This window comes from Lithobates pipiens, unplaced genomic scaffold, assembly GCF_037356315.1.
Source record: "Lithobates pipiens isolate NorthernLeopardFrog02 unplaced genomic scaffold, aLitPip1_a1.2 Scaffold_13, whole genome shotgun sequence".
Taxonomy (NCBI): Eukaryota; Metazoa; Chordata; class Amphibia; order Anura; family Ranidae; genus Lithobates; species Lithobates pipiens.
In genome coordinates, this window is record NW_027507718.1 from 181283296 (window position 1) to 181301309 (window position 18014).

The 18014-nt window shown below is 43.7% G+C and overlaps 1 protein-coding gene across 3 annotated transcripts in view; it reads right to left on the reverse strand.

The window, feature by feature from the left end:
• Positions 1-7080, reverse strand: part of LOC143974486 (protein mono-ADP-ribosyltransferase PARP14-like) — a 197508-nt gene extending 190428 nt beyond the window's left edge. For all 3 annotated transcript variants that reach the window (XR_013272233.1, XM_077475944.1, XM_077475943.1), the window contains exon 1: positions 6831-7080. Coding sequence is in view for 2 of the 3 variants with exons in the window: in XM_077475944.1 (XP_077332070.1) it covers positions 6831-7002 (172 nt within the window). In the remaining variant the exon portion in view is untranslated. The remainder of the gene's footprint in view (positions 1-6830) is intronic.
• Between the last annotated feature and the right edge of the window lie 10934 nt (positions 7081-18014).

Genomic DNA, 18014 nt, shown 5'->3' on the forward strand with positions numbered 1-18014 from the left:
CCCGCCGCCATCTTGGGTATGGGAATCAGGAAATGGAGCCTTTCGGCTTCATTTCCCGGTTCCCTACTGCGCATGCGCGAGCCGCGCGGCGCAATCCGGACGGTCCCCGCTGCCTCTGGGAGCTGTGTGTTTCCCAGCAGGCAGCGGGGCACTTGCTGAAGGGGGCGGGCGCTTGCGGAACGTACGCCCCGTTCCGCAGAGAGCTAGCCCGGAAGTGGGTGCAGTTACCTGGATTATCCAGGTAACTGCACCCCCCTCCCCCCTGAAAGGTGCCGATTGTGGCGCCGGAGGGGGGGGGATTCCGATGAGCGGAGGTCCATTTTAGGGTGGACCTCCGCTTTAAATGGCTAAAACAAACACAATTCAAATAAGCATGTAAAAGGTAGGAACATAGAGAGAGCAATGATATGCACAATACCACAAAATAATACTCCCCCCCCCCCCCCCCCCCACCTTGAGCAGAAAATCCAAGAGCACGGGAAGTAGCTGCCTTGCTTGGAAACCTTCCAAAGTATAGCTGTCTCTGACAGCTATTTAAATCTGCCGCCATGATGATGTCATTACGTTAGCAGCGCACCTGCGCTGTAACTACCGCCACTCCTACGGCGTCCGCGCGCATGTGCGACCGCCGCCATTTTGTCCCAACTGCGTGCGCGCTAACCAAGCCTCGATCTCAGTCAAAGCCACGCAGCTGCGCAGAGAGAGCGAATAGTGGCAGACTGGAACGCAAAGCGTTCCAGCCGCCATGGCTACACCGGAGCAGGTAAAGACAAACAAACACACAAAAACAGGCTGCCATGAAAATGTTATACATCACCACACTGAAGCCAGCACAATCCATCCTGGGACTGGGAGGGTCGATACACTCTCTGCACGATCGGCACATTAATAAAGGGCCTCCCGCTAATAGCTAGGACGAATGGCCATGATGCAATCTGTCAACCAATGGATGACTTTAAGATCTTCACAGCATCGCTCTTCAGTGCCTGTGTCCTCCCTGCTAATAGCTGGGAAATATGGACTCCGAGAATAACCGCCATCATCATCAACGTGCAAACCACCAGGATAGGATTAAAGCTTCCGACAGGTAAGAAAAACACCTTGGTCCTAGGAGGAGGACAAAAAAGGAACACAGTCTCTGGCTAGAAGCAAAGATTTATGGGAGTGAGGTTCTATGAGGTATTAGAGGTGGGGATTAACCCATACGTAGGCTGCCATGGAGTCTGTCAGGAAATGACATTTTAATGGTAAGGAGAGGTTTTAAAGGAGAGATCCAGAAAGAAAAAACATTTTTGTAGGTTTGAATAGACTAGGGAATGATTGGAACCACGGTTATGATGGCCACCTGATTGATGTGCAATTCGAACAAATACACAACAATTGAATAGCATAAGTTTCCTTTTGATCAATTTGGACTCCATTTCGATTTGGATCCAATTTGGGTCAATTCACTGTGGTAGAATATTATTGATCATTAATGCTAATTAGTGGCACAGATATACTTTGTTCAGGAATACATTCATCATAGGTGTCCGTAGCCCATTGCCTTAGGATGTGCACCCCAAACCTCAAACACACACATGCGTGTGTGTATGTATGTGCATATATATATATATATATATATATATATATATATATATACACACTTATCAATATATGTAAACAAACAAATGTTAATTAAAATGTATTAAAAAATGGACAGTATAAGTAGATCAGTGAATGAGAGCAGTGAATGGTGTCAGTAGAACAGTGGACAGTGTCGATCCATAGGGCAGAGGTTGGTGTCTGTAGAGCAGTGGACAGTGCCAGTAGAGCAATGGATGGTGTCAGTAGAGCAGTGGATAGTGGCAGTGGAGCAATGAATGGTGTCAGTAGAGCAGTGGACAGTGGCAGTGGAGCAATGGATGGTGTCAGTAGAGCAGTGGATAGTGGCAGTGGAGCAATGGATGGTGTCAGTAGAGCAGTGGACAGTGGCAGTAGAGCAATGGATGGTGTCAGTAGCAGGGGGAATCTGTGCTGCACGCGGTGATTAGGATGTGCCGGGCACACCTGGCAGACCCTGTGCGCATGCCTATGACAATCGTATTTTAATCAATGAGGTTACATAGTAGAAACAGAGTGTAGTTACAAGTGTACTTCACAATCATATTTTAACGATCAATTAAAATATACTTCCCTGTCTGTGGCATATTGACCACATAGGCCAGTGAGGGCGAACCTTGGCACCCCTGAAGTTTTGGAAATACATTTGCCATGACGCTCATGAACTCTGTAGTTGAGCATTATGGGAAATGTAGTTCCAAAACATCTGGGCTGCCAAGGTTCACCATCACTAACATATGCTGTTGACTATAGATGGATTATTCAAATTGGAACAGATCATTTAGAAAATAAATCAATAATTTACCAAATTGTGAATAACCACTATTAGGTAGAATAACCCTCTTTACTTCTCTTGGTGACCGTTATTAGCGGGATTGAAAGTGATGAAAAATCTAAAACGTTTGAGTTCCCACCAGGAAATAAAACAAAAGTAAATACTCTTAGGCCGCGTACACACGGGCGGACTGTTCGTCCAACTTTGTCCGCTGAACAGTGTTTGGGCGGACAGTCCGCTCGTGTGTGGGCTTTCAGCGGACAGTTTCAGCGGACAGTTTGACGGACAAGGTTTTTCGGAAATTCCGTAAAACTGTCCGCTGAAACCTTGTTTCAGCGAACAGTCCGCTCGTGTGTAGGCTTGTTCGTCAAACAAAGTTGCGCGCATGCTCAGAAAGGATTTTCACGCCGAAAGCTATAATGCAGTGTATAGGACGTCGTATTTTTCGTCCCGTCGTACGTGCCGTTCACGTCATCGCGCACGGTTTCAGCAAACTGTTCGTCCGTCGTGTGTGGCCATGTCCGTCCATGCTAAGTTTGAGCGGACTGTTTGCCGAAACTGTTGGACGGACAAAGTTGGGCGAACAGTCCGCGCGTGTGTACGCGGCCTCATGGGTAAGGTTTAGGCCAGATGCGGATTAGGGCATTCACCTAAATTTGTAGAGATTTCCCTTGACTTTCTGTTTATTGTTATTTGTGTCCTCATTAAAATTGATTTGTAGTTGTGATTGACCAATGACCACAGTCATTACCAGAAAAATTGAGATAGAAAGAAACGGCCTATATCCAGGCACTAGGGGGAGGGCCGGCATGACGAGGGTGGGGGGCAGTGAGGCTCGGTCTGAGCGTCGCTGGCGATGGCGAGGAGGCAGGCCAATGGGCGGCAATAGTGACGCAGCAGGGGGCGGAGTCGGCACGCGGAGGCTCAGTTCGCGCCGCGATCGTAAGGCGGAGGAGAGTTTTTCCCACCCTCCCTCCCTAATTGAAGCTTTATTTTGTCAGAGAGACGTGGCAATTGGGGTGGTTTCTTTTTCTGGGTGGTTCTTTGATCATTCCTTGGATACTCAGGGAAGGTTAAAAATGTTGTTGTCTTAGCAGCGTTAGCTCTTTGGGGTCTTTGAAGGCGGTTCTGAGAAATAATGGAGGTTTAAGGGGGTTGGGCACATATGGAGGTATGTGTGTCCTTTCCCTTAAAATGTTAACAATGGAATGGAGAAGGTTGTATCTGGAAGGAAGTTGCTGGTTTGTCCCTGAGCTTGCGTAATACACGGCGGGGGGCCTTTTTATGGTTTACCGATACAACTGGTTGGTTGAAAATTCTAATTTACCTTCAAAGACTTCTAGATCAGAAAAGTGTTAATGCTGATGTATATATTTGGTTTATAATGTTTGTTGTAAAATGTATTTATATGCATTAAGTTATGTTTCAGAGTATTTTTTGTATTTCATATGTTTTGTAATAAAAAAGGGCTGCTATGGCCATTCGACTCCAAAAAGAATGTGTTGTCTGGTCAATTGTTAGATAAGTCTAAGCCCTCATACACACGGTCGGACATTTCGACAACCAAATCCGTCGGATTTTGTCCATCGGGTTCTGTCCGTCGGATCTTGTCCAAAACTGTTGCATACACACGGTCGGACAAATCCAATCTTTCGGAACGTGATGACGTAATTTCGTTACGATGGGACTACGTTCAGGCTAGTAGCCAATAGCTTTGATGTAGGAATTTGATCTGAGCATGCGTGGCACTTTGTCCGATCGAAATTCTCTACACATGATCGGAGTATGTCCTATCGGACCAGTTGGTCGGAAAATATTTCCAACATGTTGTAAAATTTGGTCCGACGGAAACAGACCGATGCATACCACACACAGTCGGATTATCCGACAACACGGTCCGATAGGACACATTCCGACGGATTCTCCGACCGTGTGTACAAGGGCATAGAGGGTATAGGTGGTCCTTAAAAGAGCCTCACGAGTAAGCACATCCCCTAGTCAAGCAAAAGATCATGGTTGTCACCAGAATAGGAATAAAGGGGGTAACTTCTAATGGAAAAGGGTGTGGGGGTGTGGCTTAGTGGGATATGTGACAACTTCACAGCTCAAAAAACACATTTTGGGAAGATTCGGATTTCTCACTGATTGAAAACAAATGCCAATGACAACAAAAAGCCTGAAATAGTACAAATTGCTATCCATTCTACACTAACTTTAATTTAACTTTGAATCATAACAGTAAACAGGTGTTCTCCTCCCTATCCACTGTATCCAACACCAAAAAAAAAAGAAAATTGTGTTTAGTTATAGGTCAAACTTTAACTCCTTGCTGACATTAACTGAATTTGAATAATAAAGTTATTTTGTTTATACATACTTTGTGTCCTGTTGTACTGGGCCCAGACCTCATCATCTAAACAGGAGGGCCCAGGGCAACTTTATTGTTAATTTTTTCCTAAATCAAGAGATGTATTTTACTAGAGCACACCCTCGCTCCTACTTGTTTACCAGGGCTTAAATTACATTTCCCTGGGACCCATTAGTGCAACAGGGGAGCCCAAGAAGTGGGACTTTTTTTTTTTTCATTTTCCAGACGTAGGGGGGTAAAGTCAGTGCCACTCTTTCGCTGCACCCCAGAGTGGAGGGTAGGGTTGCGGGGGGCCCCTGTCAGAAAGGCCGTACAGGGCCCCATGATTTCTAACAGCAGCCCTGTACATACTTGACGCCAGTGTTAATTTTGTCGACTAACACGACTAAAACATTTTAGTCTACTAAATGAATATTATTTTAGTCTACTAAAATAGACTAAAACTAAGATGACTAAAATACGACCAAAACTAAAATGGCATTTTAGTCAAGACTAAGGCTGGATTCACACCTATGCATTTTTACTGCTTTTTGCATTTTGCAGATTTGCACTACAGAACGTGTTCCATAGGAAACCATGGTAAATGGACTGTAGTGCAAATCTGCAAAATGCAAAAAGCACTAAAAATGCATAGGTGTATATCCAGCCTAAGACTAAAACTAAATTGAAATTTAACTTCAAAATGAACACTGGTCTGTAGTGCATGTTCATACCTCAATGTAATAATAAATAACATATTAGATTTTTCACTCCAGCAGTATATAATGAATTTGCAAGTTGTGGAGAATTGTTAACTAATGCATTACAATTGAATTACACTCATTAGATTTTAGACGACTAAAATGAGTTTCAGTTGACTAAAATGTACTGGAGATTTTAGTTGACTAAAACGTAGGACATTTTAGTCGAATAAAATGTACTGGAGATTTAGTCGACTAAATACGACTAAAACTAAAACAATTGCAGAAGACTAAAATGCCATTTTAGTCCTAAGACTAAGACTAAAACTAAATTTAAATTTGCTGCCAAAATTAACGCTATTGACGCTATTTAACCCCTTCCCGCCGAGCGTACGCAGATGTGCGTACCCAGCTTCCAGGGGGTATACCGGGGTGATGCCCGCACCTGCAGGCATCATCCCGGTAACGTTTTTTTTCAGCGGGCGATTGGCTATCCAGTCATAACAACCGATGCGGCTAAAAGCCGCTCGGCTGTTATGCCGGAGGAGCGGGAGGGGACGTCCCCCCCTCCCGCAGCTGTTACCGATGCTCCCGCGCGATCAGGAGCACCGATTCCACATCCGCTGCCTCCGGCTGCTGGGGAGGAACTGTAACTAAGCCGTAATTGGCTTTGTTCCAGTATCCTAATAGTAAACATGGAAGCGACGTCATGACCCTCCATAAAGAGTACCTGTCACCACCTATTACTGTCACAAGGGATGTTTACATTCCTTGTGACAGCAATAAAAGTGATCAATTTTTTTATTTCATTTTTTAGTCATTTTAAAATAAATAAAAAAATAAAAACATTTTTTTTAAAGCGCCCGCCGTCCCCGCGAGCTCGCGAAGCAAAGAAAACGCATACGGAAGTCGCGCCCGCATATGTAAACGGTGTTCAAATCACACATGTGAGGTATCGCCGCGACCGTCAAAGCGAGAGCAATAATTCTAGCACTAGACCTCCTCTGTAATGCTAACCTGGTAACCGTAAATTTTTTTTAAAGCGTCGCCTATTGATTTTTAGGTACCGTACTTTGTCATCAATCCAACTCATGAAAGTTTCCCTTTTCCCAAAAAGTTGCGTTTAAAACACCGCTGCGCAAATACCGTGTGACATAAAATATTGCCACAATCTCCGTTTTATTCTCTAGAGTCTCTGCTAAAAAATATATATATATAATGTTTGGGGGTTCCAAGTAATTTTCTAGCAAAAAATATGGATTTTAACTTGTAAACACCAAATGCCAAAAATAGGCTTAGTCATGAAAAGGTTAACAAGTGATTAAATCTCTCGCTATTAAACCTTAGGCCTGTATTGGTTTTATTTTCCTTCATCACAAGTTATCTTACAAGTACTTAGACTTACCTTCCCTTGTCTTGTAGCTCACCCTGTACTGGGTGGGGTTCAGCTGAGTTATGTTACAATCTCCTCCACCAGATTTTCTCTTCATAGTAAAATAGCGTCTCTGCTCTTTTTCTTGTCGCTGGTTCAGTGCTTTGTTGTATTTAACAATTATGGAAAATGGATAGTCACCCATGTTTTCTCGGTGCCACAGACAGCGTTATATGCTGTTTGTGAAGGAGCGTCTCTAATAAAAATGAAAGTGAAAGCTCTGTGTTGAGACTATAGAGGAAATGAGACAGCTGAAACCAGTCAGCCTTCTGTGTTTACAGATATAGCATGAGCAAGAAAAGTCCTGATTCTTTTCCAACCAAAACTAAAAATGTAATAATCAGATCGTCGAATATATTACACCTTAGCAGTCTTAACCATAGCTCCCAACTGTTCCTGATTTCCAGGGACTGTCCCTGATTTGGAACAAATTCCCTCTGTCCCTTTATCTTCCTTCCATTTGTCCCTAATTTTGGTCTGATCTATATAGCTGTATATAAAACGCACTATTTATCTTTCAAATAGTGTTTCACAGTGCGGAACTTTTCATCCAAATTCAAAAAATTTCTGCATTTGTAAATTTCTAAAGCCAGAATAAAGGAATAGTAGTGGTAAAAAAAAAAAGTATGTGGCTTTAACTAATATTTTTTTTTGTATAATTTTCCTTTAAGGGGTGTGGCAGGGGGTATTTCCTACATACTTTGCTAATAGGTGTCTCTCATTCCTATGTTGGGTTTGTCTTAACTCTTTTGAAATATCAACTTGCATGCTTGAAAATATAAACATTCATAAACAGTTGCAAAATATCTACAACAGTGAAGTGAAAATACATTTTTACTGGGACCTGTACATTTTAACCACTTGCCGCCCACCCACCGTCAAATGACGGCGTAGCGGCGAAGCTCTCGTTCTTGGACGACATCATATGACATTGCCCAGTATAGCCGCAATCATGCGCCCTGGGACACGGCTGCGGCTCTTTGCTTATGTAATCGGCTCCAATCCCAGCCGATCACATGTAAACAAGGAAGTGACGTTTATCGGCTCTCCTCGCCTCACACTGACAGATTGTTAGGTGAGGAGAGCCAATCAGCAGCATCTCCTCACAGGGAAGATGTGTAAAGGTAATCAGGGCACTTACTTACAATGCAGTGCCCATTAGTTATGTTACTCCCTGCCCATTAGTGACACCAGCCTGTACCCATCAGTTACACCAGTCTGTACCCACCAGTTACACCAGTCTGTACCAACCAGTTACACCAGTCTGTACCCATCAGTGAGGCCACTCTGTGCTCATCAGTTATGCCAATCAGTACTGCCTTTCAGTGCCCATCAGTGCCGACTATCAATGCAACAAGCAACAAAAGTCCTTGAATTTGCCAATGAATCTGACTTCCAAGACCAGGTCATCCCTGGAAAGGGGGATTCTAGATACCAGGAAATCCTTCTTTCAGATGAATTGGAAGGTCTTGAGGACAGATGCCAGTTTTTCAGGCTGGGGTGGTGTTCTAGAGAACTTCTTAGTTCAGGTAACATAGTCATCTGAGTAGGGAACATTGACAATCAATACCTGGAACTTTGGGTGATTCTGCCTGGCTCTCCTACACTGACCTGTACCATCTTTGGGGTCTGCCTGTCAGGGTGCAACTTGGCAATTCCACAGCTGTGGCATACATTAAACATCAAAGAGGGGCAAAAATTGGAGCTGATCTTGTCATGGGTAGAACCTAATTTTCCAAGCCCTTCACATGGAGGCGTATGGAGAATCATGTCTGCTTTGCGGGATCCCAGATGTGGATCTCTTGGTAAACATATTCAATAACAAACTAAAGATATTTGTGTCCTGAATGGATCCTCAGTCATTTCCATTAAATGCACTGGTAAAATCTTGATAGTTTTTTTTCTGATCTATGCCTTCCCACCACTGCAGTTCTCTTGGGATCTTCCAGATCAGCCAGGACCATGATCCAACAGGCAGGCCTATAGATTTCAGTATTATTATTGTTGTTATTACACAGGATCTATATTGTGCCATCAGTTTGCACAGTGCTTCACAAAATTAATAGAAGTTATCTCACTGAAAAAAGTCTGTGTATGTAAAAAAAAACTCTTCATTCTGTATTAATTTTTCCTCTTAAATTGGGGATACTAAAATGTGTTGCATAACATGGCAGTAACCCTGAGGAGAATAATAACACTTAATATTGAATCAGTTTATTCCAGCATACCCCATCAAAAAGGGTTTAAAGAAAATTCAGCACTTGCTGGATGAGACGGATGTAAGTGTAGCAAGGTCTCTGGCCTTGTCCAGTCTAATAAGAACTTTCCCAGGCCAAAGATAGCTGACATTATTCTGTATGTGGTGGGTTGTGAGGCATAGTACGTGCAAGGTGGACAAAGTTATTGGGCGCCAGACACTTCTTGGATGTAAAAGATGTTTTATTTCTCTTAACAGTCCTTTTCATATTTTTGGGGAAAAGAGGGTTAGGGTCAGGATACCCTTAAGTAGATTCAATTGGCAGACTCTGAGACTATAATAGGAGGACAGTCATGAAGGGAAAGGCCCCCAGCATGGCACCACATCTGCACATGCAGGAATACTGTCTCCTATGGCAACAGTCTTTAACAGTTCCTAACTCAAACGTAACACTGAAACACTGAGCTGCCAGTCTCTCACTGGACTCTCTGATTCACTCACTCTGAATCCCTTGAGCTCCTCCAATATTTGTGTTGGTATTGCGGTGATATCACCTACCCTTCCCTGCTGGGTCCCTAGCTTGGCACTCCAGATACTTCTCAAGCTTCACCCCTGCTGACTGGTTCGGTCCCTGGCTTGACTCACAAGGCTGCTCTGCAAGCGTCACCTCCGCTGGTTGAGTCACTGACTTTTTCAACATCTGAAGTTTCCAGATTCTCCACCATGCCTATTTGGTGAGAATGCTGCTCTGGTACTTGCTTCAGTTACTCACTGTGGCCCAGGTAATAAGGTGGTTGGTCCCTTTGTGACGACAGCTTCCCTTCTAGCTCTGGCCACTGACAGGTTCTCCAGCCAGCAGAACCGTCACTTCTGGTTGGACTGCAAGCCACAATCCCAACCCTGCGCTGCTCTCTTACTTCTGGATAGGCCCTCACATAGGCTAGCAGCCAGATGCCCCCGGGATAGGCCCAATCTTTGGCCTAGCAGCCCATGGTACACGGCACACATCCACCCAGACAGCTGTCCAGGAGGCACAGAATCTAGATCCCCTGACTCCACCCTGGCCCAGTGGCTGAGATGCTCTATATACCCATAACCTGACCTTGAGTTGTCCTCCTTATATCTAGCACCACCAAGAGCCCAGCCACCAAGTGAGAGAAGCACGACCAGGCCAAGCTTAGGGAGAAATCAATGGATCTCTAGCAATTGACCAGGGTAACTTCTCCTGGCAAGTAAATTTGTGAGGAGCATTTCTGACTAAATCCCAGGGTGCTACATAAGTAAAAGATTATATAACATCTTTTTCCAATTTGTTGAAGTTCCTGTTAACTCATAATGAGTTTAACAGCTTCCATTTCATGCAAATAAAGAGTTTCGCTATAGAAACCAAGTGCGCTCCGGCCTATGCAAACCTATATCTGGGGGCTGAGAACAGAGTATTTCTGTTGGTGATGGGCATGCACATCTGTGCTGAGTAATAATCTGTCACATATATATATATATACAGTATATTGCGGACCTGCTGCTAACAGCTTTGATCCTAAATTTCTGATCAAAGGGATACAGTGAGGCCGAATGTTTGAGTTCTAAGCCCTTGTACACACGGTCGGAGAATCCGTCGGAATGTGTCCTATTGGACCGTTTTGTCGGATATTCCGACTGTGTGTGGTATGCATCGGACTGTTTCCGTCGGAATATCCGTCGGACCAAATTTTACAACTTGCTGGAAATATTTTCCGACAAACTGCTCCGATCGGACATACTCCGATCATGTGTAGAGAATTCCGATCGGACAAAGTGCCACGCATGCTCAGATCAAATTCCTACATCAAAGCTATTGGCTACTAGCGTGAACGTAGTCCCATCGTAACTAAATTACGTCACCACGTTCTGAAAGATCAGATTTTCCGACAACTTTGTCCGACCGTGTGTATGCAACAGTTTCGGACAAGATCCGACGGACAAAATCCGACGAATTTGGTTGTCGGAATATCCGATCGTGTGTACAATTTGTATTTGATCACCTCTGTGATTTTTATTTTTTGCTAAACAAATAAAAAAAGACCGTAAATTTTGTAAAAAAAAGTTTTTATTATGTTTCTGTTACAAAACTTTGTAAATAAGTCCCGTAAACGGGACTAAACATGGAAGTTCAATAGCCAGTAGCCAATAGCTGCCCTTGCCTTGTATTTGGTCCGTCGGACTAGCACACAAACTGTTTGCATGCTAGAAAGCCGAGTCTGTCGGACAAATTTGAAACATGTTTTATTTCTAGGTCCGGACTTTTGGGAAAAAAAACTCTGCTGGAGCCCACAAACAATTGAATTGTCCGACGGATTCCGATCCGCCGGACCTAGTCTGCCAGAAGGTCCGATCGTGTGTACAGGGCCGGTGCTACCACTAGGCAAACTAGGCAGCCACCTAGGGCGCACTGCTGCCTAGGGGCACTTGGCCGCTGGTTTCCCTCCATGTCGCATGCTCTGCAAGCTTCAGCATGTAACTCAGTCTCAGGCAGCTGTTCTGTCCGGCCAGTAGTGTAATTAGAGGTGCAGCGCTAGCGGAAGAAGATCCAATGCTTCCTGTATAGCGGCGCCTTCTGTCACATGGACAAGGCAAAGGGGGTGGAGTCAGGAGTGGAGCCAATGGGGGTGGCAAAATTAGGTTTTGCTAGCTTGTCAAAAATCCTTGCACCAGCCCTGCGTGTGTACAGGTCATTACACTTCCCTAGTGGTTAACCTCTTCACTGCCAGTCACATTTACAGAGTAATCAATGCATTTTTAACCCCTTGCCGCCGAGCGTATGCAGATGTGAGTACTCGGCTTCCGGGGGTTATACCGGGATGATGCCCGCACCTGCAGGCATCATCCTGGTACCATTTTTTAGAGCGGCGATTGGCTTTGCAGCCATAACAACCGATGCGGCTAAAAGCCGCTCGGTTGTTATACCGGAGGAACGGGAGGGGATGTCCCCCCCCTCCCGTCGCCTCCTGCCGCTCTTACCAGTGCTCCTGATTGATCGCACATCCGCCGTTTCCAGCGGCTAGGGAGGGACTGGAATGAATCTGTAAGTGGCTTCATTCCAGTCTCCTAATTGTAAACACGGAATCAACGTCATGACGTCACTTCCCGTTTACTCGGCTGCCAATGGCGCCGGATTTAAAAATATATACACTATTCAGAATCGCCAAAAACGGCGATCTGAATAATTTGAAGTGTAAAGGAGGTATCGGGGGGCATGCCCGCATATGTAAACGGTGTTCAAATCACACATGTGAGGTATCGCCATGATCGTCAGAGTGAGAGCAATAACTCAAGCACTAGACCTCCTCTGTAACTCTAACCTGGTAACCGGAATTTTTTTTTAAAACGTCGCCTTTTGAGATTTTTAGGTACCGTAGTTTGTTGTCATTCCACGAGTGCGTGCAATTATAAAGTGTGACAAGTTTGGTATCTATTTACTTGGCATAACATTATCTTTCACATTTTGCATAAAAAATTGGGCTAATTTTACTGTTTCATTTTTTTTAAATTCATGAAAGTGTCCCTTTTCCCAAAAAGTTGTGTTTAAAACACCGCTGCGCAAATACTGTGTGACATAAAATATTGCAACAATCGCCGTTTTATTCGATTGATGGTGGCACGGAACAGCCGCTACTGTGCGCCCAAGGAATCGCGCATTGTGGTGGCACCTTGTTGCTAGGACACGGTGCGACCCCAATCCTTGTAAAGTGCTGCGTCCGCGGCTCTTTAACCATTTGGTCGGCTGTGTCCAATCACAGCTGGTCACATGTAAACACGGAGATGCCGATAATCGGCGCTCCTCGCCTCACACTGACACAGTGTGAGGAGAGGAGAGCCGATCAGCAGCATCTCCTCACAGAGGACATCTAGGGATGTAATCAGGGCACTGATCATCAGTGCCCTGATTACAATTAAGTGCCAGCAATGCAAACAATGCCAGCAATGCCACTGCTACCAATCGGTGCCCACAATTGGCACCAATCTGTGCCCACAAGTGCCAGCAATCAGTGCCCACAAGTATTGTAGAAAAAATGATCCACACTCCGGTTGTTGCTCTTAAAATGCCTGCATAATAATAATAATAATAATAACAATAATATGCACATGTATGTGCACATATGCATGTACACATACAGTGGTGTGAAAAAGTGTTTGCCCCCTTCCTCATTTCCTGTTCCTTTGCATGTTTGTCACACTTAAGTGTTTCGGAACATCAAACCAATTTAAACAATAGTCAAGGACAACACAAGTAAACACAAAATGCAATTTGTAAATGAAGGTATTTATTATTAAAGGTGAAAAAAAATCCAAACCATCATGGCCCTGTGTGAAAAAGTGATTGCCCCCTAAACCTAATAACTGGTTGGGCCACCCTTAGCAGCAACAACTGCAACCAAGCGTTTGCGATAACGTGCAATGAGGCTTTTACAGCGTCCTGGAGGAATTTTGGCCCACTCATCTTTGCAGAATTGTCCTAATTCAGTTACATTAGAGGGTTTTTGAGCATGAACGGCCTTTTTAAGGTCATACCACAACATCTCAATAGGATTCAGGTCAGGACTTTGGCTAGGCCACTCCAAAGTCTTCATTTTGTTTTTCTTCAGCCATTCGGTGGTGGACTTGCTGGTGTGTTTAGGATCATTGTCCTGCTGCAGAACCCAAGTTCGTTTTAGCTTGAGTACACGAACAGATGGTCGGACATTCTCCTTCAGGATCTCTTGGTAGACAGCAGAATTCATAGTTCCTTTTATCACGGCAAGTCTTCCAGGTCCTGAAGCAGCAAAACAGCCCCAGACCATCACACTACCACCACCATATTTTACTGTTGGTATAATGTTCTTTTTATGAAATGCATTGTTCCTTCTACGCCAGATATACTTGGACACACACCTTCCAAAGAGTTCCACTTTTGTCTCATCGGTCCACAGAATGTTGTCCCAAAAGTCTTGGGGATCATCAAGATGTGTTGTGGAGAAATTGAGACGAGCTTTGATGTTCTTTTTGCTCAGCAGTGGTTTTCTCCTTGGAACTCTGCCATGCAGGCCATTTTTGCCCAGTCTTTTCCTGATGGTGGAGGCATGAACGCTGACCTTAACTGAGGCAAGTGAGGCCTGCAGTTCCTTGGACGTTGTTGTGGGGTCTTTTGTGACCTCTTGGATGAGTCGTCGCTGCGCTCTTGGGGTAATTTTGGGCGGCCGGCCACTCCTGGGAAGGTTCACCACTGTTCCATGTCTTCGCCATTTGTGGATAATGGCTCTCACTGTGGTTCGCTGGATTCCCAAAGCTTTGGAAATGGCTTTATAACCCTTTCCAGACTGATAGATCTCAATTACTTTCTTTCTCAATTGTTCCTGAATTTCTTTGGGTCTCGGCATGATGTGTAGCTTTTAAGGATCTTCTGGTGGACCTTACTGTGTCAAGCAGCTCCTATTTAAGTGATGCCTTGATTGTGAACAGGTGTGGCAATAATCAGGCCTGGGTGTGGCTAGAGAAATTGAACTCAGGTGTGGACAACCACAGATATAGTATGTTTTAACAAGGGGGGCAATCACTTTTTCACACAGGGCCATGATGGTTTGGATTTTTTTTCACCTTTAATAATAAACACCTTCATTTACAAATTGCATTTTGTGTTTACTTGTGTTGTCCTTGACTATTGTTTAAATTGGTTTGATGTTCCGAAACACTTAAGTGTGACAAACATGCAAAGGAACAGGAAATGAGGAAGGGGGAAAACACTTTTTCACACCACTGTACATGCATACACGTAAAGACATATGCATAAGAAAGCACATCATAAAATTAAAAAAAACATTAAATAAAAAAGATGAAAATAATAATACAGGTATGTGAAAAGAAAACAGAAGAGAGAAAAGAGAAGAGAGGGAGGAGTGCCCTCAAGTGCCAGCAATCAGTGGTGACCAGTGATGCCAGTCAGTGCTGGCTATCAGTAGTGCCCATCACTGGTGCCCATCAATGCTCATCACTGCTGCCCATCAATGCCACCCATTAGTGCTACTATCTGTGCCGCCTATCTGTGCCCACCAGTTCCGCCTATCTGTGCCCAGTGCACCCATCAGTGCCGCCTATCAGTGCTCATCAGTGCCACATATCAGTGCCACCTATCAGTGCCCATAAGTTTGGAATATTCATGCCACCTCATAAGTGCTGCCTCATCAGAGCCCATCAGTGCTTCCTCATCAGAGCCCATCAGTGCTACCTCATCAGTGCCCATCAGTGAAGCAGAAAAATTACTTATTTACAAAATTTACTGACAGAAAAACAATTTTTATCAAAATTTGGGTATTTTTTTCCAATTTGTTTGAATAAAATGATAAACATTTCACATGGTTGCAGTGTAGCATGACCGTGTAATTGTCAAAGTGTGACAGTGCTGAAAGCTGAAAAATGGCTTGGGCATCAAGGGGTGTAAGTGCCCTGCATTGAGGTGGTTAATGTAGAAATATGTAAAATAATGCATTTGGGTGGAAAAAATATGAATGCAATCTATACACTGGGGGGGAGAACCTCTGGGACAATCTAGGAAGGGAATGGACCTGGGGGTCATAGTAGATGATAGGCTCAGCAATGGCATGCAATACCAAGCTGCTGCTAACAAAGCAAATAGAATATTGACATGCATTAAAAAGGGGATTAACTCCAGAGATAAAGCGATAATTCTCTTGCTCTACAAGACTCCGGCTGCACCTGGAATATGGTGTCTAGTACTGGACACCAGTCCTCAGGAAGGATGTACTGGAAATGGAGCGAGTACAAAGATGGGCAACAAAGCTAATAAAGGGTCTGAAGGATATTAGTTAGGAAAGGTTACGAGCACTGAACTTATTCTCTCTGTAGAAGAGACGCTTGAGAGGGGATATGATTTAAATTTATAAATACCATACTGGTGACCTCACAACAGGGATAAAACTTTTTTGTGGAAGGGAGTTTAAAAAGACACGTGGCCACTCAGTAAAATTAGAAGAAAAGAGGTTTAACCTTAAACTATGTAGAGGATTATTTACTGTAAGAGCGGCAAGGATGTGGAATTCCCTTCCACAGGTGGTGGTCTCAGCGGGGAGCATCAATAGTTTCAAAAAACGATTAGATACGCACCTGAACAACCACAACATACAAGGGTATACAATGTAATACTGACATAATACTGACATATAATCAGACACATGGGTTGGACTTGATGGACTTGTGTCTTTTTTCAACCTCACCTACTATGTAACTATGTAGCTATGTTTTGTTTTATTGATTCGTTTTTGGAATTCATTTAGTTTATTAGTTTTCAAACAAATTCTTGGATGTCAAAGGTCGGCCCATCGCTAGTGAAAGTCTTTTTGCCATGACACAAAAACTTACAGGCCTTGCACCTGCTCAGTTTAAATTTATATGATTCGATCATATTAAGGAACAGAGGAATGTCTTTAACCTGTCGTTCACTATGAATCTGACTAGGTGCACTCATGCTTTTAATGTTTGCCCCTCTGAAAACCACCCTTGACCTTTCAGGGAGTGCCGGAATAAGAGTCCTGCAAGGGAATGTGTGTCCACTACATGAGTGAACTTAATTCCATAAGTGTTGGAGTTACACAAAGGACACAAAACTAGCAACGGTTTCCAGTGGACGATCCCAAATGATGGGCACATCATCAATATAGCACCCATAGTACGCTAGGTTCCTAAGAAACGGGTTCTGGGCTCAGATGTTTTACTTCTCATAAAACCCCATGAACAGGTTGCAAAGTGTGTACCCATAGCTGTGCAAGAGATCTGTCCAGGGCAGCCATCAGAAATTGTGGGGCTCCTAATACAGCTTTAGGCCTGGGCCTCCCCTCCGACCCTGACTACCAACATTCCCCAGGGTCCTGCCCACTGGCTGTCCCATCAAATCTGCCACTAGCCATCCCACTGAGTCCTTTAGTGTGTCAGCCCCCCTCACACCTGTTTCTCCCAGAACCACACACATGTGTATATATGACATGCATGTATACACACACAAGCATGTATACACACACGAGACATGCACACACATGAGACATGCACATACACGAGACATGTACACACATAGATGTGTACATGTACAGAGATGTATGTACACACAGAGACATGTACACACACAAGACATGTACACACTCACAGGCATGCACACACACAGAGACATGTGTACACACAGATAAATGTACACAGTCACACACACACAACAGCAACGCATTTATTTTTTTATTTTTTTAATGCCAGCACGGGTTTGTTTATATTCTGCTGTCAGTGGAAAATCCCACTGACAGCAGTAGAGTCATGTTTGTTAAGGACATGGCGGCCAGGAGGCTGCCCTGCTTCTTAACAATAAGCTGTTATAGTATGAACTGGAATCATTTCCTTATTGTGTTACTGTTTATTTTATATTTGTTGTATTCAGAAACTTGTATACATCCAAATTTTCAAATAACACAAATTTCAACCTCACATGTTCATTTCACACATCCAAAAGTATGGAATAAGATCGGTGATGAGAATTCTCCTCTGCTTTTAATGTAATCTAGGATTCATTTGGAAGCATCACACTGACATTCTGCAATCCGGTTTTCTATTGCTGCAATTTGGAATCTAATTTTGGATCATTACAAACTAGATCAGGTTTGTAAAGACTGTCAAGTTGTTCCAAGAGGAGAGTTCAATGCTGGTTCTAATATACTGTAGATCTATGAAGTCACTGTATTCTATGAGTGTGGAATGCTGATAAAGGGGGAGTGGTGTTGCCCCCCGAAATGTGTTGGATGTTTTTATATGATTTTTTTTTTAAATCAACAATTAAAATATTTTGGACTCCTTTTATCTGAATTTCATTTAGCGCTCCTTTCTATATATACTGTATTGTTATAAAAATGGCAGCTCATATCACCCAAAAAGAAAGAAAGAAAATCCCCATA